General features: G+C 43.7%; 1 protein-coding gene across 6 annotated transcripts in view; it reads left to right on the top strand.

Moving 5' to 3' along the window:
- The window catches only part of LOC137773408 (boLa class II histocompatibility antigen, DQB*0101 beta chain-like), a 119,856-nt gene extending 93,407 nt beyond the window's left edge, over nucleotides 1-26,449 (top strand). For 5 of the 6 annotated variants that reach the window (XM_068558068.1, XM_068558062.1, XM_068558063.1 and 2 more), the window contains 6 exons: nucleotides 15,236-15,304; nucleotides 15,822-19,297; nucleotides 20,729-20,998; nucleotides 24,161-24,442; nucleotides 24,950-25,060; nucleotides 26,087-26,449. In XM_068558068.1, coding sequence (XP_068414169.1) covers nucleotides 19,192-19,297; nucleotides 20,729-20,998; nucleotides 24,161-24,442; nucleotides 24,950-25,060; nucleotides 26,087-26,100 — 783 coding nt within the window. In that variant the 5' untranslated portion in view covers nucleotides 15,236-15,304; nucleotides 15,822-19,191 and the 3' untranslated portion in view covers nucleotides 26,101-26,449. The remainder of the gene's footprint in view (nucleotides 1-15,235; nucleotides 15,305-15,821; nucleotides 19,298-20,728; nucleotides 20,999-24,160; nucleotides 24,443-24,949; nucleotides 25,061-26,086) is intronic. The other variant, XM_068558065.1, reaches the window with a different exon arrangement.
- The last annotated feature ends 224 nt before the right edge of the window (nucleotides 26,450-26,673 follow it).

Below are 26,673 nucleotides of genomic sequence, written 5' to 3' on the forward strand. Positions count from 1 at the left end.
AACTGTGCATGCAAGCAGTTCTTTTTAGTCCCTTATAGTTCCTTTGTATTCTGTTGCTTGAGGAGATATTTGTCCAGGGGCAAGCACTGCAGCAAAGGGTCCCAAGGTCCCAGGTCCCAGGTCCCAGCCTGTCTCATCACCACAATCCTTATTGGCACAACACTTATTTCTCTGAACTACAGTTATCTTAAATCATTTCCCTAATGACTACCCCCATTCATACAAAATGCGGATCCTGACTTCTACCACTCATTGTTGTCCCAGGCATTAAGTAAGGAATGCAATGTTCCTTCCTAGCATATGGAAGGATCCCATTAAATGAGAGTGGTTGTGTTATTATAATCCTCCTCTCTTTACCTCTAGCTGAATCACTCTGAGGTTGGCCCCTGTGTTTGGTCCCAGTAGTTTTCCTTTCCCGCCAACTGTTCCCTGCCTGCATGCTTGATTTCCGCTTCAATCTTTTCCCCACTACTGGGCCTGCCCCCAGTCATACAGTCCATTCTCGTCCTTGTGTGTTCTTTCCACGTGCGGGTGGGCCTCTCCTTCAGGGCCAGTCCATAGCCTCTGACCTCTCAGTCTAGGGTGATTTGCTTGGTAAACACGACTGTAGAAGGACTGAAGGGCTCCTTAGGTACATCCAGCCAACTTTCTCATTTGAAATGTATAACATTTTAAAGAAAGCCCACTCTCGTGTCGGCTGTCTTCCCATGATCCCTCGGAAGCATTAGATCCCACATACAGTCTAAATGAGCAATTTGTGCCATTGTATCAGTGACAAATCTGCCTTTCACAAAGAGATATTTCATTTGGCATCATTTGTCAAGTGGAGGAAATGATTTCAACAGTTGTGTTAAGGATGGAAATGGGCCCTTTAATCAACATAAGATGAGTTGCTCTTTGTCACTCTTCTGAGTCACTATAATCAAAGCTGACACACAACCAGATCAAGCTTTCATTATTTCTCAATTATATGAGAAGGAGCTGGAGTGCGGGAGGGGGGATGACTTTCTGAATGAGGCAATGAAATCTCCCAGGCCAAAGGTTTGGGGAAATAATATGCATCATTTTATAGTCCTTTTAGTTTACAAACAGAATTGCATTTCATCCTCACAGTACCCAAGGGTAGCACAGCCCACACGTTCAACCTAAACCAGTGACGGAATGGGTGTAAACACGCACCTGCACAGCACTAAAGCCCAGTCAAGAGTAATGAGCACTGTGTGTATGTGTGTGTGTGTGTGTGTGTGTGTGTGTGTGCGTGCATACATAGAGAGAGGCAGAGAGAGAGAAAGAGGGAGAACGAATGAGCACGTTAGCATGAGATCAATAAAGAATGAATTTTCATGGAAAATAGAACATGCACCCAGCAGCTTCGAAGAGCTATTCCTATTAGTCCCTTGGTAGCGTGTAAGAGAAAAGGAACAAAGTAGGGTGGGTGGGGGGAGATGAAAGGTCTGTGTACATTCACTGCCTTAGTTAAGAACACACTCCTTGAGGACAGCATGGAGGTTCCTTAAAAAACTAAAAATAGAGTTAACATATGATCCAGCAATCCCATTCTTGGGAATATATCTGGAAAAGACAAAACTCTAATTAGAAAAGAAGCATGCACCCCAATGTTCATTGCAGCACTATTTACAATAGCCAAGACATGGAAGCAACCTAAATGTCCATCGACAGATGAATGGATAAAGAATATGTTATATATATGCAATGAAATATTACGCAGCCATAAAAAAGAATGAAATAATGCCATTTACAGCAACATGGATGGACCTAGAGATTATCATACTAAGTGAAGAAAGTCAGAGAAAGACAAATACCAAATGATATCACTTATATGTGGAATCTAAAAAATGATACAAATGAACTTAGTTACAAAACAGAAATAGACTTGCAGATAGAGAAAACAAATTTATGGTTACCAAAGGGGAAAGGGGCAGGAAAGGATAAATCAGGAGTTTGAGATTAATAGATACACACTACTATATAGAAAATAGATAAACAACAAGGACCTACTGTATAGCACAGGGAAGTATATTCAATATCTTGTAATAACCTATAATGGAAAAGAACCTGAAAAAGTATATACGTATATATATATATATATATATATATATATATATATATATATATATATATATATATATATATATATATGTATATATATATATATATATATATATCTCTGAATCACTTTGCTGTACACCTGAAGCTAACACAACATTGTAAATCAACTATACTTCAAAAAAAAGCTGTTTGTTTTGAAAAAAAACCCCACACTCCTTGGACTGTCTGTTGCACAGTTTCTGTCAGGTCAGCCTTCCTGTTATACAAAGGACTTTCCCACAGCTCTAAAGCAACTTGGAACAAAGCCATTCTCCGATGCTTTAGCGTGACTGAATCGTTGCTTTTTCTTCCACCCCCGTACTTATTCTCTTTCAGAAAACTTTTTCTTGATCTCAGCCTCTATCCCCACTTCAAGTTACATGTGGATTCAAATCCTGACTCTTTACAGCCTCTGTGAACCTGAGGGTCATGAGCTGGAACACAAGGACAATACCTGCTTCTCAGATCACTGTGAGGATGCAATGAGAGGATGTATAAACAAGTGTGGTGTCTTGCACATATGAGGGGTTCCATAAATGTCCCTTTCATTTCCTCCCTGGCTCCACCTATTCCTCTTTCTTACTTTCTGGTGTCAGTTAGGTGATCCTTCTGAAGAGACCAGCAGACAAGGAGATGCAGGCTGCCACCTGCATCTGGCCTCCTGGATGCCACCCGCAGGCCGGTATGCTGTAGCTCCCGATTCACCCGAGGGAGGAGGCTGAGCAGGGGCACAGAGGCTAGTGCTAACCAGGTCGTACAGAGAAAAGGGGGTCAGTCGCTTTCTTAAGACCTACCCTAATGCGGCCTCAACCTAAGTTTTAAAATTTACTTCTCACCACTTCCACCATATGCTTTCACCCTGCGTGACAATTTTCTGACCCAGGAACCGATAGCTTCCCCCCACCGCCTCTCTCTCTCCTCCACCCCGTGCTTTCTTGGTTTCCCCTACACAGAGCTCTTTCCTCACTTCTTCTTTGAAAGCCCACATTCTTTAAAAGGCATCATTCCCAAGAAGCCTGGTGTCCCTTAACCAACCCTTCTTACTTCCCATTTCTCACTCCACAGCCCCACCATGCTCAATCCACCAGACAATGCGATTCTATTTCCCTTGAACTCTCAAAATTGTATTTTTGCATCTCTCATGAAACATATATTCTGCATTTCTACCCTGCCTTCTCCCAGAAAGGAATCAAGGCAGAATTCTGTGCTTCAGTTATTTCCGTATCTCTGTGAAAACTCTAGGTTGTAAGTTCCCTGAGGTCAGATGTTACATCCTCCTCATCTTTGCATATCCCTCCACTACCCCACTGACCTTTCCTAGTAGGGGCTAAAATATTTATTGAACTGACGTGAACTTATTTCCCCCTACTTTAGAGGAAGCTGAAAGAGGGAGTGGGGTCCTCAGGGTTGTCAGATAAAACACAGGATGCCCTGTTAAATTTGAATTTCAGATAAACAGAGAGAAATTTGTAGTATATCTCAAGTATTGCATGGGATATATTTATCCTAAAATTCTATGTGTTGTTTATGTAAAGCTCCAGTTTAACTGGATAGCCTATATTTTTATTTGCTAAATCTGGCAACTCTAACTGGGAAACATGTTGCAAAAGGCAACAGTGGGGGCACATACCATATTCATTTGAAGTGTTTTGGAGGCACAGACTCAAAGTCAACGCAGTTTTTTGACGCGCTCCTGAGAAAACTGCTGTGACTTTCGTATCTCAACCCACTCTGTCCATTCCCAGCATTCACCTCTTCCACAGTGGCATCCTAGCTCACCTGGGAGACACACAGGTTGCTCTGGCCCTAATGAAGCCCCCGTGATGTCGGCAGGTGGTCCCAAAGCCTGTTACACCTTGCTGTTCCCTCACGCCTTCTCTGAGCCAGCTCATTGGCTCTCAGAAGAAAAAGATCAGGGAGGTGACTTTTCTAGAGAAAAGCACTGGGTTAACCTAAATGATGTGTCAAGCCATGAATGTCCTCTTTCCCCTTTATGTGAGTAACCATTTGTATGCTTTATATAACTTTCCCAACTGTGTGTACAGTCAAACAAACGAAGCAGCAGCCTCTCACTGAGATGTTTTCTCTTCCATCACATAATATCTTTTTCTAGTTTCCTCAACCCCCCAAAAACCCCTTTCAAGTATACTTTCTCTGCTGTTTCACACTTTCATGCATCTCAGAGAAAGAAGACTAAAAAGTTCATTTCAGTAAATAAATCATAGTTTTAAAAAGGTTCTCATCATTTCACACTCCAAAAATAAGATGAACACACACGCCCCAAATGTAGAATTAAAAGCCATTACAGTCCCCTTCTGATTGCTCTGAACTCCATCCCTCCCTGTCAAACAACACAAACAAGGGAGAGCTTTCACCTCCCAGCTAGGCCCGCTTTCCAAAGACAGTGTTGCAGCAGGAGGGGGGCAGCTAGCTGTCCTGAAACCGGGAGATGGGGGTTTTCCACAGATGTTCCAAAAAACACCTGGCAGGTAGCGGAAGAATGCGCTTGCGCTTGTTCTCAGTCCGTCCAAGGTCAGACGGCTTCTTTGTCTTTATCGTTACCTTTACGGAAACAAAAACAAGTAAACCAAAGGGTGAACATCTCTGTATAAACCCGGCGTCAGCCTCCTCTCTCTGTTAGAGTCACCATCAAACTGTTCTGATTGGGGAACAGCTGAGTGTGGAGGAGGAAGGGCTCCACCCCCAATTTTTTGTCTTTTTCTTTCATCCATGGGGTCTGGCCTTCACTTCCAATCTTTCACCTGAAACTATTTCTTTCAAAGGTCACCTGTAAGAGGGATCTTTTCAGAGTGAAACGAGATGCTGCTAATAATTATACTAGACAACAGGTGTAAACGTGGACCGTCCCCCCAGCACCTCCCATCTAACGAACCCAGACCTCTCTTCCCCGCATCTTTCTTGACCTTCCGCAGCGTCTGACACGGTCACCACCCCTTCTTTTGGAGTTGTCGTTTCCACTGATCTCCTTGACACCACAGCTCTCCCCTGTTCAAAGCCAGCTTGGATCTCTGCTGGTTCCTCTTTCCGCCGCTGACTGGAAAGGTTCCCAGCCTGACTGTCTGGCACTGCTGTCTCTCTCTCCGCCACTCTTCAGGGACCTGCCGCGTTCCCGTGACTTCCGTTCTCCTCCCATCATGATTCCCAAGCACAGAGCTCCATCCCTGACATCCCTGGTCTCGTGAATCAATCTTCCTTCTAGATATTCGCATTTGAATATTCCACTGTCAACTCAGATTCTCCCTGGCACAGCCCGACTGCAGGAATTGCCATTCGCAGTGTGTTCTACCTGAATCCTGTTCCCAGGGTTTGCGCAGTGAGGTGGAACCAGCCACAGGGCAATTCTAAACAGCCATCCCCATTCAAAGGTCACTTCCCACATGTCACACTCCTTCCACCCATTGCCACAAACCAGCTCATCTGATGTGTCCTTGTCTCTCGATGGCCCATCATGTATCCGGCTCTCCAGGCCTGAGAGTCCACGTCCCCTTCACTCCATCCCTTTTCTAGCTATCATCTCTCCTACCTGATCTTGGATATAATTCTATCAATTCTTTCTCCATAATATCGCTTGGATCTCTCCCTTCTCTTTGATTCCCATGCCTCCATGACAATTGAGGTTTATTTTAAAAAATTAATTAACTTTTTAAAGTAGAGTTGATTTACAATGTTGTGTTATTTTCAGGTGTACAGCAAAGTGTTCAAAATGATGAAGACTTTCAAGCCAACGGCAACAGAGCACTGAAACAAGCGTGGGGCCTTTCTGAGTACAGGGCCCCGTGCGGCCACTGGTCCCACACCCTTGAGGCCAGCCTTGATTTCCAGTGTGGAGTTTGGGTAGAGGGACATCTCGCAAGGGCATCCTGCTCATTTAGGATGGACAAATGCAACCCACTGTCAGAGTAGTGGCCCCAACTAGAACTGTGAAGGAAATTCTCTTACAATCATTTCACGCTCTTCAAAGAGAGGATGGAATCAGTCTTTCGCATCATTGTTCTGAACCAGTAAGGCACACACATGTGTGCATACACCCACATGCATGTGCACGCACACACACAAACACATACGACATCTGAGTCAAATCCACACCAGCCGAACCTAGAGTCCTGTCTGTATTCACAGAGCTGCCCAGAGGCACCAGAATATCAAGTTAGAAAAAAAAAAACTGGAACCAACCTTTACTTAGCCACTGTTTCCAGGGGGCACGCTGCACGTCGGATGCTGTTCTAGAGGCTTGCAACGCACTGCTGAACGCAAGAGCCCCTGCAGCCACAGGACTCATCGCTACTGGGGGAGAAGGACAGTGAACATAACGCATAAGCCGTAACATAAAATCAGATCATGACACGTGCGATGAGGACAAACAGAGGAGGGGTGTGGAGCACGATGGTGTGTGACCCCTATTTAGACAGGGGTCAGCGAAGGCCTCCGGAGAGGGCGCCATTTGTAGGAAGAGGACTGGAATGAGGAGGGAGTCATGTGAGGAGTGGGGAGAGGATCGTGCCAGGCAGGGGGGAACGGCAAGTACAAAGGCCCTGGTGTGCCTGGCAGCTCCAGGGACGGGAAGGGGCCCAGTGTGATCAAGCACGGTGAGCTTGGGGAGCTAGAAGATGAGATCAGAAGAGGTAGCCAGGGAGGCCCCTTGGCTCCTTACAGGCCAAAGTAAGGATTTGGGGGTTTAAGAGACACTGACCTCAGTTTTGAAAAGTGAGAAGAGTCACCCAACGGATAAGGAGGAAGAAAAATTCCAGGTAGGGAAACAGCACATGCGGTGATGCAGAGGAGGGCCTGGCCGATGTCTTTGGGAGGGCTGCTGGGAGTTGATATTGGTGGAGTCAAGGGTGAGGAGAGGCCAGCCTATGAGAAAGGTGGGGGCCAGGCCAGCCCCCCAGAGTGTAGCCGCAAGAGTGGGTCTGGTGTGATGGCAGGTGCCGAAGGGAAGGGTCAGTTCAGATCTGTGCTGTCCCCAGCAGAGAACTGCTCATCCAGGCCTCCAGGGATTTCTTCTGCGGCCATTCTGTCCTCTTTCCTGAGCTCAGAAGCAAAGTCCCAGGAAGCTACTGCTCCCTGCGATGGGAGGAATTTCACACCTGGGCAAGGCTGTGTGCTTGGAGCTGGGAGGTTGAAGGAAAAGCACAGGGCAGTGAAGGAATGAGCAGTTTGGGGGAGGAGGGGTGGACTTGCCTGGAGCCAAGCTGGAACTCAAGGGACAGAGTCTTCTCTCAAGGATGGAGGGGCTCTTCCCATGGGCCTGCTGCAGCCTCATCTCACGCTGCCCTTGAATCAGCACCAGGGAGCAATACAGGTGGGGTTTTGCTCAGGTCTCAACAATGGTGTCAGCTGATTGCGCTTCATGGTTATTGCCATCACGGTATTGGGAGGCTTCCGCGTCAGGTACTCATTCCTAAAGGCCAGGTAAGAGGCCTAGGGTGGGGTGGGACAGGCAAAGAGCTGCCTCACTTCTGAAGGTGGAGACTGGAAACTGTGCCTTTGTCCTCTTTGCCTACAAAGAAAGACGTGATTTTAGGAGAGTGCTTGATCTAACGGAGGAAAGCATCTGCAGGGATGGGCAGCAGAGAGGTGTGATGGAATAGAGCTTGCCTCCCACTGTGGGAATGATGTGTTCATTCATTTCTTTGACCAAAATTTATGTGTCTTGGTGTGGATCTCTTTGGATTGATGTTATTTAAACTCTCAGCTTCCTGGATCTGGGTGTCTACTTCTTTCCCCAGGTTAAGAAAGTTTTTAACCTTTATTTATTTAAGTAAAATTTCTGCCTCAGTCTCTTTCTTCTCCTCTGGGACTTTTAGAAGCAAATGTTAGTCCATTTGAGGTTGTCCCATAAGTCCCTTAAGCTTTACTTTTATTCCATTATTTTTTTCTTTTTCCTGTTCTGATTAGGCAAGCTGCTCTGGCCTTTCTCTAAGTTCACTTTCTCTAAGTTTCTTCTGCTTCATCTATTCTGCTGTTGAACCTCTCTCATGTATTTTTCAGTTTAGTTATTGTATTTCAGCTCTGTGTGTTCAGTTTTTTTTTTAATTAATTAATTTATTTGTTTTGTTTTTGGCTGTGTTGGGTCTTCGTTGCTGCGCGCGGGGCTTTCTCTAGTCGCAGTAAGAGGGGGATACCCGTCGTTGTGGTGCGCAGGCTTCTCATTGTCATGGTTTCTCTTCTTGCAGAGCAGGGGCTGTAGGCGCGTGGGCTTCAGTAGTTGTGGCACGTGAGCTCAGTGGTTGTGGCTTGCGGGCTCTAGAGTGCAGGCTCAGTAGTTGTGGCACATGGGCTTAGTTGCTCCACGGCAAGTGGGATCTTCCCAGGCCAGGGCTGGAACCCGTGTCCCTTGCATTGGCAGGCGGATTCTTAACCACTGTGCCACCAGGGAAGCCCTGTGTGTTCTGTTTTAATTTTCTTAGATTTTCTTTTATTTTCCATCTCTTCGTTGAAGTTCTCACTGTGTTCATTTAGTCTTCTAACTTTAGTGAGAAACTTTATGGTTGGTACTTTGAACTCTTCATCAAGTAAATTACTTATCTCCTTTTCATTAAGTTTTTTTTTAATTTCTGAGAATTTAAATTATTCTTTTGTTTGGTACACATTTCTTCATTCTTTCTTCATTTTTCTTGACTCTCTGTGTTGATTTCTATGTATTATTTGAAACGGCCACCTCTTCCAGGCTTTTTTTCTTTTTTTTGAATTTTATTTTATTTATTTTTTTATACAGCAGGTTCTTATTAGTTATCCATTTTATACATATTAGTGTATATATGTCAATCCCGATCTCCCAGTTCATCACACCACCCCCATCCCCCCACCCCTGCCACTTTCCCCCCTTGGTGTCCATACATTTGTTCTCTACATCTGTGTCTCAATTTCTGCCCTGCAAACTGGTTCGTCTGTACCATTTTTCTAGATTCCACATATATGCGTTAATATACGATATTTGTTTTTCTCTTTCTTCACTCTGTATGACAGTCTCTAGATCCATCCACGTCTCTACAAATGACCCAATTTCATTCCTTTTTATGGCTGGGTAATATTCCATTGTATATATGTGCTACATCTTTATCCATTTGTCTGTCGATGGGCATTTAGGTTGCTTCCATGACCCGGCTATCGTAAATAGTGCTGCAATGAACATTGGGGTTCATGTGTCTTTTTGAATTATGGTTTTCTCAGGGTATATGCCCAGTAGTGGGATTGCTGGGTCATATGGTAATTCTATTTTTAGTTTTTTAAGGAACCTCCATACTGTTCTCCATAGTGGCTGTATCAATTTACAATCCTACCAACAGTGCAAGAGGGTTCCCTTTTCTCCACACCCTCTCCAGCATTTGTTGTTTGTAGATTTTCTGATGATGCCCATTCTAACTGGTGTGAGGTGATACCTCATTGTAGTTTTGATTTGCATTTCTCTAATAATTAGTGATGTTGAGCAGCTTTTCATGTGCTCCTTGGCCATCGGTATGTCTTCTTTGGAGAAATGCCTACTTAGGTCTTCTGCCCATTTTTGGATTGGGTTGTTTGTTTTTTTAATATTGAGCTGCATGAGCTGTTTATACATTTTGGAGATTAATCCTTTGTCCGTTGATTCGCTTGTAAATATTTTCTCCCATTCTGAGGGTTGTCTTTTCATCTTGTTTGTAGTTTCCTTTGCTGTGTAAAAGCTTTGAAGTTTCATTAGGTCCCATTTGTTTATTTTTGTTTTTATTTCCATTTCTCTAGGAGGTGGATCAAAAAAAATCTTGCTGTGATTTATGTCAAAGAGTTTTCTTCCTATGTTTATCTCTAAGAGTCTTATAGTGTCTGGTCTTACATTTAGGTCTCTAATCCATTTTGAGTTTATTTTTGTGTATGGTGTTAGGGAGTGTTCAAATTTCATTCTTTTACATGTAGCTGTCCAGTTTTCCCAGCACCACTTACTGAAGAGACTGTCTTTACTCCATTGTACATCCTTGCCTCCTTTGTCATAGATTAGTTGACTGTAGGTGTGTGGGTTTATCTCTGGGCTTTCTAGCCTGTTCCATAGATGTATATTTCTGTTTTTGTGCCAGTACCATATTGTCTTGATTACTGTAGCTTTGTAGTATAGTCTGAAGTCAGGGAGTCTGATTCCTCCAGCTCCGTTTTTTTCCCTCAACACTGCTTTGGCTATTCGGGGTCTTTTGTGTCTCCATACAAATTTTAAGATTTTTTGTTCTAAAAAATGTTCTGTAAAAAATGCCATTGGTAATTTGATAGGGATTGCATTGAATTTGTAGATTGCTTTGGATAGTATAGTCATTTTCACAATATTGATTCTTCCAATCCAAGAACATGGTATCTCTCTCCATCTGTTTGTATCATCTTTAATGTCTTTCATCAGTGTCTTATAGTTTTCTGCATACAGGTCTTTTGTCTCCCTAGGTAGGTTTATTGCTAGGTATTTTATTCTTTTTGTTGCAATGGTAAATGGGAGTGTTTCCTTAATTTCTCTTTCAGATTTTTCATCATTAGTGTGTAGGAATGCAAGAGATTTCTGTGCATTAATTTCATATCCTGCAACTTTACCAAATTCATTGATTAGCTCTAGACGTTTCTGGTGGCATCTTTAGGATTCCCTATATATAGTATCATGTCATCTGCAAACAGTGACAGTTTTACTTCTTCTTTTCCAATGTGTATTCCTTTTATTTCTTTTTCTTCTCTGATTGCCATGGCTAGGACTTCCAAAACTATGTTGAATAATAGTGGTGAGAGTGGACATTCCTTGTCTCGTTCCTGATCTTAGAGGAAATGCTTTCAGTTTTTCACCATTGAGAATGATGTTTGCTGTGGGTTTGTCGTATATGGCCTTTATCATGTTGAGGTAGGTTCCCTCTATGCCCACTTTCTGGAGAGTTTTTATCATAAACAGGTGTTGAATTTTGTCAACAGCTTTTGCTGCATCTATTGAGATGATCATACTGTTTTTATTCTTCAATTTGTTAATATGGTGCATCACATTGATTTGCGTATATTGAAGAATCCTTGCATCCCTGGGTAAATCCCACTTGATCATGGTGTATGATCTTTTAATATTTTGGTGGATTCTGTTTGCTAGTATTTTGTTGAGGAGTTTTGCATCTATATTCATCAGTGATATTGGTCTGTAATTTTCTTTTTTTGTAGTATCTTTGTCTGGTTTTGGTATCAGGGTGATGGTGGCCTCATAGAATGAGTTTGGGAGTGTTCCTTCTTCTGCAATTTCTTGGAAGAGTTTGAGAAGGATGGGTGTTAGCTCTTCTCTAAATGTTTGATAGAATTCACCTGTGAAGCCATCTGGTCCTGGACTTTTGTTTGTTGGAAGATTTTTAATCACAGTTTCAATTTCATTACTTGTGACTGGTCTGTTCATATTTTCTATTTCTTCCTGGTTCAGTCTTGGAAGGTTATACCTTTCTAAGAATTTGTCCATTTCTTCCAGGTTGTCCATTTTATTGGCATAGAGTTGCTTGTAGTAGTCTCTTAGGATGCTTTGTATTTCTGTGGTGTCTGTTGTAACGTCTCCTTTTTCATTTCTAATTTTATTGATTTGAGTCCTGTCCCTCTTTTTCTTGATGAGTCTGGCTAATGGTTTATCAATTTGTTTATCTTCTCAAAGAACCAGCTTTTAGTTGTATTGATCTTTGCTACTGTTTTCTTTGTTTCTATTTCATTTATTTCTGCTCTGATCTTTATGATTTCTTTCCTTCTACTAACTTTGGGTTTTGTTTGTTCTTCTTTCTCTAGTTCCTTTAGGTGTCAGGTTAGATTGTTTATTTGAGATTTTTCTTGTTTCTTGAGGTAGGCTTGTATAGCTATAAACATCCCTCTTAGAACTGCTTTTGCTGCATCCCATAGGTTTTGAATCGTTGTGTTTTCATTGTCAATTGTCTCTAGGTATTTTTTGATTTCCTCTTTGATTTCTTCGGTGATCTCTTGGTTGTTTAGTAACGTATTGTTTAGCCTCCATGTGTTTGTGTTTTTTACGTTTTTTTCCCTGTAATTGATTTCTAATCTCAGAGCGTTGTGGTCAGAAAAGATGCTTGATGTAATTTCAATTTTCTAAAATTTACTGAGGCTTGATTTGTGACCCAAGATGTGATCTATCCTGGACAATGTTCTGTGCGCACTTGAGAAGAAAGTGTAATCTGCTGTTTTTGGATGGAATGTCCTATAAATATCAATTAAATCTATCTGTTCTATTGTGTCATTTAAAGCCTCTGTTTCCTTATTTATTTTCATTTTGGATGATCTATCCATTGGTGTAAGTGAGGTGTTAAAGTCCCCCACTATTATTGTGTTACTGTCGATTTCCTCTTTTATAGCTGTTAGCAGTTGCCTTATGTATTGAGGTGCTCCTATGTTGGGTGCATATATATTTATAATTGTTATATCTTCTTCTTGGATTGATCCCTTGATCATTATGTAGTGTCCTTCCTTGTCTCTTGTAACATTCTGTATTTTAAAGTCTGTTTTATCTGATATGAGTATTGCTACTCCAGCTTTCTTTTGATTTCCATTTCATGGAATATCTTTTTCCATCCCCTCACTTTCAGTCTGTATGTGTCCCTAGGTCTGAATTGGGTCTCTTGTAGACAGCATATATATGGGTCTTGTTTTTGTATCCATTCAGCAAGCCTGTGTCTTTTGGTTCGAGCAATTAATCCACTCACATTTAAGGTAATTATCAATATGTATTGTCCTATTACCATTTTCTTAATTGTTATGGGTTTGTATTTGTAGGTCCTTTTCTTCTGTTGTGTTTCCCACTTAGAGAAGTTCCTTTAGCATTTGTTGTAGAGCTGGTTTGGTGGTGCTGAATTCTCTTAGCTTTTGCTTGTCTGTAAAGCTTTTGATTTCTCCATCGAATCTGAATGAGATCCTTGCTGGGTAGAGTAATCTCGGTTGTAGATTCTTCCCTTTCATCACTCTAACTATGTCATGTCACTCCCTTCTGGCTTGTAGAGTTTCTGCTGAGAAATCAGCTGTTAACCTTATGGGAGTTCCCTTGTATGCTATTTGTCGTTTTTCCCTTGCTGCTTTCAATAATTTTTCTTTGTCTTTCATTTTTGCCATTTTGATTACTATGTGTCTCGGCGTGTTTCTCCTTGGGTTTATCCTGTATGGGACTCTCTGCGCTTCCTGGACTTGGGTGGCTATTTCCTTTCCCATGTTAGGGAAGTTTTCGACTATAATCTCTTCCAATATTTTCTCTGGCCCTTTCTCTCTCTCTTCTCCTTCTGGGACCCCTATAATGCGAATGTTGTTGTGTTTAATGTTGTCCCAGAGGTCTCTTAGGCTGTCTTCATTTCTTTTCATTCTTTTTTCTTTAGTCTGTTCCGCAGCAGTGAATTCCACCATTCTGTCTTCCAGGTCACTTATGCATTCTTCTGCCTCAGTTATTCTGCTATTGATTCCTTCTAGTGTAGTTTTCATTTCAGTTATTGTATTGGTCATCTCTGTTTGTTTGTTCTTTAATTCTTCTAGGTCTTTGTTAATCATTTCTTGCATCTTCTCAATCTTTGCCTCCATTCTTTTTCCGAGGTTCTGGATCATCTTCACAATCATTATTCTGAATTCTTTTTCTGGAAGGTTGCCTATGTCCACTTCATTTAGTTGTTTTTCTGGGGTTTTATCTTATTCCTTCATCTGGTACATAGCCTTCTGCCTTTTCATCTTGTCTATCTTTCTATGAATGTGGTTTTTGTTCCACAGGCTGCTGGATTGTAGTTCTTCTTGGTTCTGCTCACGTCTTCCACTCTTGAAGTGTCAGCCTTGTGTAGGACATGAACATTACAATAATGGAATCATTTCACATAGAAAATTTTCAGTTTATATTTATATTGGTATCAAATACTTTTAAAAGTTGTATTTAGTTAAGATTTTAGCATTTAAGGGCTCTTTTGCTAATATCTCTGAAGGATTAATTTATAATTAATCCTTATTAATTATACCAAATTATTAATTTACCAAATTAAATCAAAACATTTTAAACTATTAAAAATGTTTATTCCAACTTATATTAAAAGCATTTAAAACAACCTATGAAATTGCCTGTGAAGTGTAGTTGACCTGCTTTAATTTTGTCTTTACAAATGCATTTGTTATAAAGCTTCATGGAAACAGGAGCTGTTTGTTGGCAGAAATACAGAATAGAGTCCCAGGAAGCAGGGGAACAGGGCCCATGCGAGAGCAGGAGGGCCCCAAACACTTGGAAGTCTATGATTCTCAGCCCTCTAATACAATTCCAAACCATCAAATATGAATTTACACAAACCTTAGGAATAGAAAAAAAAAAAAAAGAAATGAGTTTAGGGTACATTAATGTTGGTAAATTTAGCAAACTGGTCATTGGTACATTGGTTCCTCTCTAAACTGGCTTTTGTTGGACTGGGTTCATGAAATTAACCTTGATCCTTTTTGGATCACAGAAAGTAATCTACAGTCCCTTTGAAAAGTCTCCTTCACGCTGCTTCCAAGGTGGTTTTATGAACGGAAAAGCATGTCATGGCACTCTGCTGCTTAAATTCCTTCTATTCTTTCTCATTAACCTAAAGAAAATGCAGGCAACTTCCAACGGTACTATCATCCAATCTCACAAAGACTAGGATACTTGAATCCCACCCTCTAATCATACCAAACCACAAGTTGTGAATGATCCCTGTCTCCCCACCCCCAGTCTTGCCAAACATCTGGGTCTGCACTCAGGTATGTCTCTTTGCCCGGAATCATCATAGCCCTTTATCTGTTGAGCCATCACTTCCTCTGAGAAGTGCACCTGAAAAACCTTTCTTTCAATCCTGTCATGACTTCTACGCCATTAACTCCCCACCCTCGCCATCTTGAAAAATTATTATTTATGAATTAATCCACAAATAATCATCATCTCCTAGTCCTTTGTTGCCAACCCTTTCCAAGAGAAAAGGAAATAACTGAACAAATGGGCATCATTATCAATTTAGAGTTTTAAATGTACCCTGAACCTTGAACACTGCCCAGTCTTGTCTTTAGTCAGTAGTATTTGACATTCCCCTTAGTAGCTGTTGCAAACTTTTGTCTCTTTTATTTTTCCCCATATATGTCTCTCCTCCAATGTGTGGACTCCTAGAAGGCAGGATCCATGTATTTTCATCTTTGGAACCCAGGACCTTAACTCTGGAGCTGTATAAAAATATTGGTAACTGACAGTAACCACCATCTAGGGTGTGCTGGGTTTTTGGGAAGGGGGACAAAACTCCTGGAAACCAAACCATATAGATGTGTCAGAGCTCAGACACAGGGGGACGCCTGACAATGAGGATGAGGAAAGCAGGGCACTCGGGCATGTGGCATAGGGTGGGTCTTTTAGATATTTGGCAGAAGCTACAACGAGGATTGGCCGGTCCCTCTTCCTCTAAATCAAATCAAGATGTGTAAAATATGACCCTGGGCTCTCTGCCATAGCAGTCTATGAAGCTCACAAAGCTGCATTCACGTTCTTCTTCTTTCATCAATTTGTATTAAACTCTGTTTTGCACTCAAGTTTCCACATTTGTGAGCCCACTGAGAAGAGGACCAGTTTCTGAGATCTGAAATTATAGTTAAAATGGCAGTTCTGTGCAAGGGTAGTCATGAGCTTCGGAGAGGGAAAATGCAGTGGATTCATGATCAAATATACCTAACGTGCTTTCCCCTCTCTTTTTCTCCATAATGAGGATTTGAAACCATGATGATTCTATCATCTGAGTAGAAATGGCAAATAACAAGAAGACTTCTCTTTAATGACATCAAGAAAGATGAACTCACTACTATTATATTAAAAACTAGTGTGCATGTAACTCACCATAGATTGCAGTGGACTTTTGCAAATTATATCTGTGTTCATGAAGTGGTCCTGTGATATGTGTATTCTTTCTGCAGATGAGGCAGAACTAAGGCTTTCAGAACTGAAATGGCTTATACATGGTCACTGTGTTACTAATTTGACTCTTTCTTCAGATTCTGTAAAATGTGATTTTAAAGAGATAACTGTGCAAAGAGAAAGGACCTACTTTATATATGTTATGGAAAATTCATGTAACTGGTTACTTAAGTGTTCATATAGGGGATGTGTGTGAGTAGCTTCACAAAGATTTGGAAAAACTTAGGGATAGTGGTGTTACAAATTTTTATTGAAGGGAATAATATTCTGGGGGCAGTATTACTAATTATATTACTACTGGCATTAAGAAGGTCACGGAACCTTTCAGAATGTACAATGTATTTTGTTTCCTGAATTGAATGTAGAATAGGGTCCTGGATGGCCCTTCTGGTGACAAGATGATTAGTACCTTCACAGTTAACTGACCAAGTACAGATTCCGAGGGATGTTGACCAAGGAAGATGATTTCTCCCTGAATTTCCACAAGGAAACAGTCCACAGCTTTTATGTCTCATCCTGAGGGAACAGAGGATGAACCACGAGAGTCTTCCTACAGGAACCCTGACCCATATCAACGACTGTTTCTTGATGCCACTGTCTACCCACATGGGGTACACACTCTGGCCTCATCCTAGGTGCTGTGCCGCCACAGGGTGATTCAGGTAGACACCTGGAATCAGAAGGTATGTGCGTGTCGCCTTCTCTCAGGCCAGACCAGCAGTGACTGCCCTGAGTAGCACAGCAGGGGTATGGACAGTACAGAGAACTCTAGAAAATGTAGAGAATGCTGCCTGGCTCGGGAGAAACAGCAGGCAGAAGCTCAAACCAGAGCCTTGCAGATGAGTTTTTAGCCAATCAGAAAAAGGATTTTAAGCTGACACTCTTGCTGCTGCTAGTTGAAAAGCCTGTGTGAAGAGGCCTGTAAGACCAGGCAATCCCCAGGTCTGAGGCAGCATCCACTGCACAGCCCCAGAGCAGAACGGAGGGAATTTCTCCCTTAGGACAGGAGGGAGAACATGGGCCAGAAGCCTCTGTTTATTCCAAGGGACCCTGAGGTAAGATCTGAGGGAACTGAGGCACCTTCAAAATCCCTCTCTGACTGTTCTTTGTTGCCTCCCAACCCTATTACCGGTCTGAGTTTGATGTTCCTCCTTTATGTTTTCATCCCACCATGGAAGCCCCCCTTGCTCTGAAATTACCCTGATCTTGAGTGCACCACTGCTGGTGGAAGCCCAGTGACAGATTTCCCAGTCTCAGGTGCTCTGGGACTATGCACCTAATTCAGAATATTGAACTAACTCATTGTCTTCATGTGCCACTAATGGAAACTTCTTGTCGTTGCCTCTTCCCTATTTCTTTTTACCTGGTAAACTCTTTATGTCCTGCTTTTAGATCCTTTCCTCTATTTTGAAAGAAGAACCTAAAATTCAGGAAGAGAGAGAATAGAGGGAGAAACACTTATTGTCTTGTTTATTAATGTTTTCCAGGCACTGTTCTAATTGCTCTATAACCATTTAATACTGCCCCTAGTCATGGGCAAGAGGAGCCTGATAAATAATACATTTATTGAAAAAAACACATTGATACTTCTGCCACTGGGGATTTGATGCTTAGGCTGGCACAATCTGTACAATACAATAATATTGTACTGTAGTACAATCTGCAACTATAAGTATCTGCTCCCTCATTAACACTATTCAAGCTGCAGGAAATGCTTCTCCACATCTTTTGCTCCCTGTCCTCAGAAATAAAGGTGACTGTGTCTGAATGCTGTTAATGTTTGTGGATTATGTTTTTGCTGACATCAGATGGTTCAGGGAGGATTTGAGCAGCTGAAGAGATTTTAAGAGAAAAGTCAACTTAATTTTTCAAATACTTTCATTCAAAGAGCATAAATGCAATAGATTCTTGTGTAATGAAAAAATCACTTGCCAACAGGACTGGTTGTCAAATTTTGTTTGTTTTCTTGCTCCACGTATAAACCTGGTACTGCCAACAGTTACACCTGGCATCTGAGGAACATTTTGCGATACTAAGCAAGTCATGTTACTCTTAAGTTTGTATATATGAAGGCCTAGATATAAAATGCACGAAGCGTGACTCACATTTTACAAAGAGAAGTCTGAGGCAAAAAGGTTCAGTATTTTGTTGACTCTCATAAAGCACATCAGTGGTAGACAACGTCCCTGGTAGTGCAGTGGTTAAGAATCCACCTGCCAATACAGAAGACACGGGTTCGAGCCCTGGTCCGGGAAGATCCCACATGCTGCAGAACAACTAAGCTTGTGCACCACAACTACTGAGCCTGCACTCTAGAGGCTGCGAGCCACGACTACTGGAGCCCGCATGCCTAGAGCCCATGCTCCGCAACAAGAGAAGCCACCGCAATGAGAAGCCTGTGCACCGCAATGAAGAGAAGTCCCCACTCGCTGCAACTAGAGAAAGCCCACGTGCAGCAACGAAGACCCAACGCGGCCAAAACATAAATAAATAAATTTAAAATAAATTTAAAACAGACAACAACAACGAACTACTTTTTTTTTTTTTTTTTTTTGTTCTTCCATGCCTTTATTGGTGACAGCAATGGACAACCACAATGCCAGGCATAGCAAGATACCTGGGGTGGCAAGCAGGCACTTGCTGCATCAGTGCAGCTCAAAACAATTTCCTTCAAGAACTCTGCTCTTCCCACCACAACTTAAGGCTCCTCAGAGTGTCTAAGATAATAAAAGTGAACTTATTTGCGACAATGATTTTCTCTGCCTGAAATATGATCCCCACTTATTTTCCCTTACCCAAAATCCCAGGAACAATAGATGTCTACTCTTGAATCATTTTTTTTTTCTTTTCGTTCTCTAAACTCCGAAGGCATTTAATCTTCAGATCATTCAAAACTGAAAGAACTCTTCACCCGAAATGTTCATCCAGCGTAATCTGATGAAGACAGAGTGCCAGGCATTAGACTGAGAACCTTCAAAAAAGATGTCTGCCCAGAGATACATGAGGTACTTCAGCTCCAGTGCTGATTGGTTCCTTTCCTTGGGACTCTCCAATCCTGCCATACATGGAAGCTTTCATAGGCTTTTATTCTCTAAAGTAGGCACACCAGATCCAGCGGGTGTGAGCTGTGTTCACTACCATTACTTCTTCCTTTGTTCTCAATCATGTCTGGGACGGTGGCTCTGCAGGTCCCCAGAGGCCTTTGGACGGCAGCTGTGATGGTGACGCTGGTGTTGGGCAGCCCGGGGGCTGAGGGCAGAGACTCTCCACGTAAGTGCAGGGCAGCTGCTCCCCAGAGCCACCGCTCCGGGGACCAGGCTCTGAGGGACACTTGGCCTGGGGTGTGATCTCAAGAATATTTCCTCTCTTCGGGGATGTCCTCATTTCCACCTCCTAATGACAAGGTGAGGACAGTCCCCCCCTCCCACAGGCTTAAGCCTGGGGATATTATAACAGGGAGGAGGAGACAAAGTGTGTATCTGCTACAAGTGCTGGGACAAAGTGAGCATGGGTATTTTGTTTTAAAGAATTTCTCCAAAGAAGACACAGCAGGACTTGTCATTTCAGGGTCCCCTGAGACCTTGTCTGGACTTAATACTGTGGGATCCTGGGTTGGGGAAATGTAGGGCAGCAGTGGGCTCTGTAGTCTCAGAATTTGAGGAAAAGGACTCTACATTCCTGACTCTTGAGTGGAGGGTTCCCGGAAGCAAACTCCTGGTATTTGAGTGGAGCTGACTGGGTGGCCACCGACAGAATCTTAACCTCAAGTTTCACTGATTTACGGTCAAATAGTGACTTCAGTGGTATTCAGAGACTTGACTTGAGGATGGACGGGGTTTAGGAGAAAGGAGAACGTAAGAAGAGAAATATGTATATTGAGAAAGCATTCATTTCAGACACAGGATTAGTATCTTCATATAAATTCTCTCTCAATCTTCCTAACACCCCTATGTGTAGATATAATGACTTTTTACGCAGTTATACTTAAGATACAGATACTCTGTTAAGTAACCCACCCAAGCTGGTAACTGTCTCAGTTTAATTGGAATCCAATTTATCTAATTTGAAAGTCTGTGCTCCTTCCGTGAATAAACCATCCTTTTTAGGACTGGGGCGGTGTCGGTCCCTTCTAACCACACAGGAGTCGGGTCGGGGTCGGGGTGGCAGAAACGCAGAGGAAACCCACGCATGGGAAGGCAGGCACTTTGCCAGGGACCAAGAGAATGTGCCTGTCAGGACGAGGACAAGCTCCATTCTACACCTCCTTTGTTATTCCCTTGAAGTCTTGTGCTTATGTAGACACTTGTTGGCCTCTGAGGTTCCCAGGATTTCGAGGGAAAATGACATTTCATGTGAGAACGTCCTGATCCCTCTAAGTACAGAGATGGATGTGAAACCCACCCGACAGCCCTGTTTACTCGGTTCTCAGGCTCAGGCAGGCATCACAGGTCCCAGGGCTCCCCTCAGAGACAAGCCTCCTCACACGAAGGTCATTCTGGAAGCCCTCAGACGGGGCGGGAGGCCTTGGAAGAGCCGCCTGGAGGATCCGGGTTCGCAGCAGGAGGCGCAGGGCTGGGCTGGGCCGGGAACCCGGGGTTGAGCGGCGGGTTTCAGGTTTTTCCGACCCAGCTGGCCACGGGCCGACATCTCCCCGCCCTGCCGAGCGGCTGCCGCCTGGCTGAGCGGCGGTGTCTCCCGCAGAGGACTTCCTGATCCAGCATACGGGCCTGTGTTACTTCACCAACGGCACGGAGCGGGTGCGGTACGTGAGCAGATACATCTATAACCGGGAGGAGTACGCGCGCTTCGACAGCGACGTGGGCGAGTACCGGGCGGTGACCGAGCTGGGCCGGCCGGCCGCCAAGTACTGGAACAGCCAGAAGGACATCCTGGAGCAGACACGGGCCGAGCTGGACACGGTGTGCAGACACAACTACGGGATTGATGAGAGCTTAGCGGTGCAGCGGCGAGGTGAGCGCAGACCGCCCTCCGCGGGGCCCACCCCACCCCCACCTGCCGAGACTCCGCGCGGGGGGGAGGGGGCGGGGCCTCGGGGGTGGGATCCCCAGGCCCGCGGAGGGGACTGCGAGGCCCGGCGTCCCGCGCGGAGGGCCGGGGACCGAGGGCACAGCAGGGAGACGGAGGTTGGTAGCGCTGGAACATTCCCCGCAGAGGCGGGTCCGGGACTGCTCAGTATGGCCCCAGCTCTCGAGAGCCCCTTCCTGTGCAGTTCTTTCCACTAATTCCGCACGTTCCCGCCTCGTGCCTTTGGCTTGTTTGCTTCCCGAAGCTCAAGAGCTCAGCCTGGTGGAGTTAGGGCTGCTCCACGGCTGCCCTCAGGGCACCTTACACACGTGGTGATACATCACAGCCACGAAAGAATACATTTTCACTTTTTGGTTTCAAATCATTATTCATCTTAATCCTGGTTTCTTAAATGGATGTCACTATATCACTTGTCCCGGCCCTCTTTCTGGCAAGGGACTGTCTTAATTATCCCTGTGTGCCTAGTACCTGACACATTGGCAGGTAGTATGAGCTCCATAAACCTTGCTTAAATTAATGAATAAATGTTCTCTGTTGCCCAGCCACTTAGGCTCAAGGGAAAGCACAAAGGTAAATAGGGTCTTAAAAACTGACTGTATTAATTATTCTTTACGATTTTGCTTAATGCTTTAAAGTAAACTCTTATTGACTTGGATCTTAACGATTTAGAATTTGTGAATGCAAAGCCTGAGGGAAAAAAGTGTTTAGTAAAAATAGAAACAGTACTTGAGTGGTGTTATAAGGCAAAGTTTTAATTTCTTAGAAAAGCTCAACAAATGGCTGATAACAGAGCTGAAGTTTTGGGGTAAATAAGTTGATGCCATTTAATTACTGAATAAAAATTGTTTCAGGTTCCCCTGGCCTGCCTATCCTCTCTCTGCCTACCAGCTCCCCCAACATCCACTGCAGGGGTAGACATTCTGAAAGTTAATTATACCAGTTTCAGGAGCACCTATTGCTAGACAATTGTCTTACCAAACACTACCTATATTATGCCACTTAATTTCCTTGGTGTTAGCAATCAGCATCACCACTTTATATATGCTAATATTGGTACATAATAAACAGTTTAAGTAATTACACACAGTTATTCACTGCCTTGAAGCCTCCCCCAAATACACAATAGTCATCATGTTCTTTACTACATGTATGTAGAGTCTAATGGAAGCAAAGCCTTGTTTAGGCCAGTTATGACCAGAAGCAGCAATGAGTCTGTTCCTGCCTATTTTCAATGTTAGTGGGACAAAATGATACATTCGAGGGATTGAAAGCTCACTGATTGATCCCTAGTCTGACCCCGGTGTTATCTGTGTATGTTCACATAACTTTTAGCTTACTTTACCCAATCTTGCCTTCTCCTTCATCCTGATGCCACCAAGTACATACTTATATTTTTGCTATTTCAGTTCTTTCTCATAAAACTTATCCTAACATTTCTCTCTTGAACTTGTGACCTCCATTTTTTACTCCCAATCTGTTTAAGACGAACAGATTTTATAAGTCCACCTAGCTGACCATGACTTTAGTCAGAGCCCAGGAAGAAGAACCTGATCAAGAGTTAAAGTCCAAACTGAAAACATGATTCTTTCCAGATGATGGCTCACGAGTACCATGTTATTGGGGTGACGAGAGTGCCTGCCGACCTCAGCAAGTCCCAGTTATATTATATGTTCATGTGACATGCTCACTAACCCAGGCCAACTTCTGCAAGAATCTCAGAATATTTTCTATAGAGAACATACATGATAATGATGTCTGATTTCAGAACAAGGCAGTTGTTCTTAATAGCAAAGGGATGGAGTAGAGTTGGCAGCTCACTTGAATGTTAAAAGAAAATTAGGGGAAAAAAGTAAATGAGAGTACATGATATATTATCAAATAGATAAAACACTACATGAAATATTTACTATAGTTTTGCACTAAGGGAATGAGGGAGATGCAATAAAATGGCTGCAGGGATAAAGGATAATATGTGTAAAACAGGTTGGAAGGTGTGTCATATTTGACCATGAGTAGCAATCTGAGAAGATAAAGGAATCAAGGCATGGGCAAACATGATGTTTTATCAGTGTTACTTGTTTTCAAGGTTTCCTTTCTTTTCCTTCAAAAATTACAAACTTTTGACATAACACTTGTGGTTCTTTTTTGTTTTTATTTTTTGTTTTATCTTTGTTACTAGATTGCAAGTTCTGTAAAGGCAGGGGCCACAGTTTGTTGTTTATCTTTGGGTCCCAAGTGCTTGTCAAATTTATATTTGTTGAATGAATGAATGAATGAATGAATCAAATAAAGTATATGTGGCATAAATGAACTAGAGATAGAAGTGTAGGTATTTAATTATATACATTTTTGTGGGGAGTTCACCACAGAATGGCATTTGAGCTAAGATGAGGCTAAAAACTGAGAGAGATGCTTTGTTGACGGGTAAGAAGTGCTCTCGCTCTCGAATTCTGTATTACAGGGCTGAGGATTATAGATGTAGCCTGTTTGAGAAACACTGCTTTGTAGGAAGGATGTGATGGTCACTGTTGTCCCATTTTACTGGACATAGAAATGTCTGTACTTTCTTAATTCTCAGTCCATGGGGCCATGACTACTGTTGATCATCTCATGGCCAGCAGGTGGGAGTCAAAGTTGCTGGATTTTCTCTACTGCGGGGAGCATGGAGACTAACAGAAAACAGTGTCACTGACCTAGCACAAGTCACTAGAGCTGATCGTGATGGTCACTTCTAGGTGGGAGAGCAAGGGGGAACAAGTCCAGGTTTATTATTTTATTTAAAAAATGTTATAAGTAGTGGCCTGTATAATATAGCAGTTTATAATTTTAAAGTGCTTCATTTTTATCAATTAGTGTCAACAGAGTAACTCCCATAGAATGATTAGAACTGTCTCTTGAGACTCTGAAAAGTAAACTGACTAATGTTTTTATTCAAGCTAATAAAGTGGTCCAGGTTAGATCCAAATCCAAGATTTGGAATCCAAGGATCTTTCCACCCTGGTACCAGGGAAGGACTCTTCCCGGTGGGGAGACTTGCTGTGTGGTCTCACATTTCACTGTGTCTTTTCCTGTCTGTTACTCCCTCAGTGGAACCTACAGTGACCATCTCCCCATCCAAGACAGAGGCTCTAAACCACCACAACCTGCTGGTCTGCTCGGTGACAGATTTCTATCCAGGCCAGATCAAAGTTCGGTGGTTCCGGAATGACCAGGAGGAGACAGCTGGCGTTGTGTCCACCCCTCTTATTAGAAATGGGGACTGGACCTTCCAGATGCTTGTGATGCTGGAAATGACTCCCCAGCAAGGAGATGTCTACACCTGCCATGTGGAGCACCCCAGCCTCCAGAGCCCCATCATGGTGGAGTGGCGTAAGGGGCACTTGGTTTCCTTTCACCGTGGGCCCCACAGGACAGGGGCAGATAGAGCTTCCTTGGTCCATTCCATCTCATCCCTTGTCCCCAGAATCACTACTGAGCTGGAAATTACAGGACACAAGAGTGCCTCTTGCCTCATAGTAAGGGCGTCAGAAGAATCCTGATCTCATTGTCTTTCCAGATACAGGGAGCTCACTCTACACACCAGGGCCCCAGAGCCCAGCCCTGGTAGCTCTGAAGGATTGACTGGTGACCAGAGTCTTAGGGCGTAAGGTTATGGATGTGTCCCTGAGGAGCAGGGATCCACTTTCCCCTTCTCCCACCCGCCCACTCTGTCCAAGGATCTGTTGGCGGGTCCCTCCCCTAGGGGTAGTCAGAGTGGAGAACTAGGTTCCCCTGGCACCTCCACCTCCTGTATCTCAGACTAGACTTCAGGCTTCTCAAAGGGACACCCCCCTTTGGTGTGGGGACAAACCCTGACACTCAGGCTCTGATCCCTAGGGGCACAGTCTGGATCTGCCCAGAGCAAGATGCTGAGTGGTGTTGGGGGCTTTGTGCTGGGGCTGATCTTCCTCGGGCTGGGCCTCGTCATCCGTCACAGGAGCCAGAAGGGTAAGGAACTCTGGGGAAAAGGAGGAGATGGGCTGTGACTGAGACCCTCTGTTCAGGGAGGCCTGTGCCTCTAGATGTAGCTCTTTCCTCCTGACCCTGAAAGGAAGGAGACTAGGCTGGTGGTGGGCGGAAATGGAACGACCTAGGGAGACATTGGAGTCTGATTTTACTGGTTGGAAAGCAGCCCTTTCACAGAGGTGACAGGTGGGATTTATTCTAGGGCTTCCTTCTGGTGACAGTTCCATTCATTTGGGGAGGTTTTATTTTAGGGCAGTTAAGACCTTGTTGGTAGAGGGGATGGGTAGGGAAGAAATATATTTCAAATTAAGTTGCCTATCTCCTTTCCCTTTGGGGTGGGTGAGACACTTGCTGTTTGTGTCATGAGACCTTTTGTGGGACCTCCTGGGCCTCCACCAGCAGGTACTGTTTTTGCTCTGTTTCCCTGGGGGTTATGGGGACAGATAAAAAGAGGGAAGGGTGTGAGGTGAGTATACCTGGGCACAGTGGTCTCGTCCATGGCCTATTTTCTGCTATGGGATCAAGAGTTATGGGAGAAGTTCACCCAGTTTCTGCAGGAAGCTCCTGAGGTTGTTCTCCAGAATCAGGCCATAACTTTGGTGGCATCTTTCTGTGAAACTTGGAGCCAGAACTGTGGTGTTAGTGCTAGACACCAGGATGATACCCACTTTGTGCCACATGTTGGTGGTTACTGCCTGTGGGCATTTATAGTGACTGAAAGAGGCTATGAGTGGTGGAAAGAAGGTGAGTTATTATCTAATTTATTAAAAGTTTGACATCTTCGTGTCCCCCAGAAGGATAACAGCTGCTCCCCAGCCTTCCACACATCTGCGTCAGGCTGAAGTGTTGTGTCCTCTTTAGCTGATTCACCTCTACGCAGATGTTAGGGGAGGTGATGGTGATATGCCCCGGACCTCAGCTTTCTCTGTCAGATGCTGCAGGCCGAGAAGAGGTGAGGGGGCGCGTCCCTCAGGGTGCCATGTGCTGATCACTCTCTCTCTTCTCCAGGGCTCGTGCACTGACTCCTGAGGATGCTTTGACGGGGATTGGTTTTTGCTCTTCTGTAATAGCTGCCTGTTCTTGCCCAGAATTCCCAGTTGCCTGTCAACCTGTTCCTCTGAGATCAGGTTCCTCCATTAACTCTGACACAGTCACCAGGTTACCCCTTGCCCTGCCCCAAGGATTTGACTCTGATGCTGCTTCCTGCACTGACCCCGGAGCCTCTGCCCGTGTACTGCCAACAGCGTCTACTGAGCGCCTACTCAGACCCCAAGGGATTTTTCTGTTTGCATTCTCCCTCCGCAGACTGCTCAAGAGAAGCACGTTGAAACCATTACCTGGCTATAGGGTATATCATAATTAAACATGAATATGAGTTATCTATACCCTGAGCCTTCTTTTTTATTAAGCTTATGCTAATTATATTTTTTTAATATTTATTAAGACTCGCACCGGGTCTTAGTTGTGGCACACGGGATCTTCGTTGCTGCATGTGGGATCTTTAGTTGCGGCATGCGGGCTCTAGTTCCCTGACCAGGGATTGAACCCGAGCCCCCTGCATTGGGAGTGTGGAGTCTTAACCACAGGACCACTGG

This window comes from Eschrichtius robustus, chromosome 12 (assembly GCF_028021215.1).
Source record: "Eschrichtius robustus isolate mEscRob2 chromosome 12, mEscRob2.pri, whole genome shotgun sequence".
In the NCBI taxonomy this organism is placed as follows: domain Eukaryota; kingdom Metazoa; phylum Chordata; class Mammalia; order Artiodactyla; family Eschrichtiidae; genus Eschrichtius; species Eschrichtius robustus.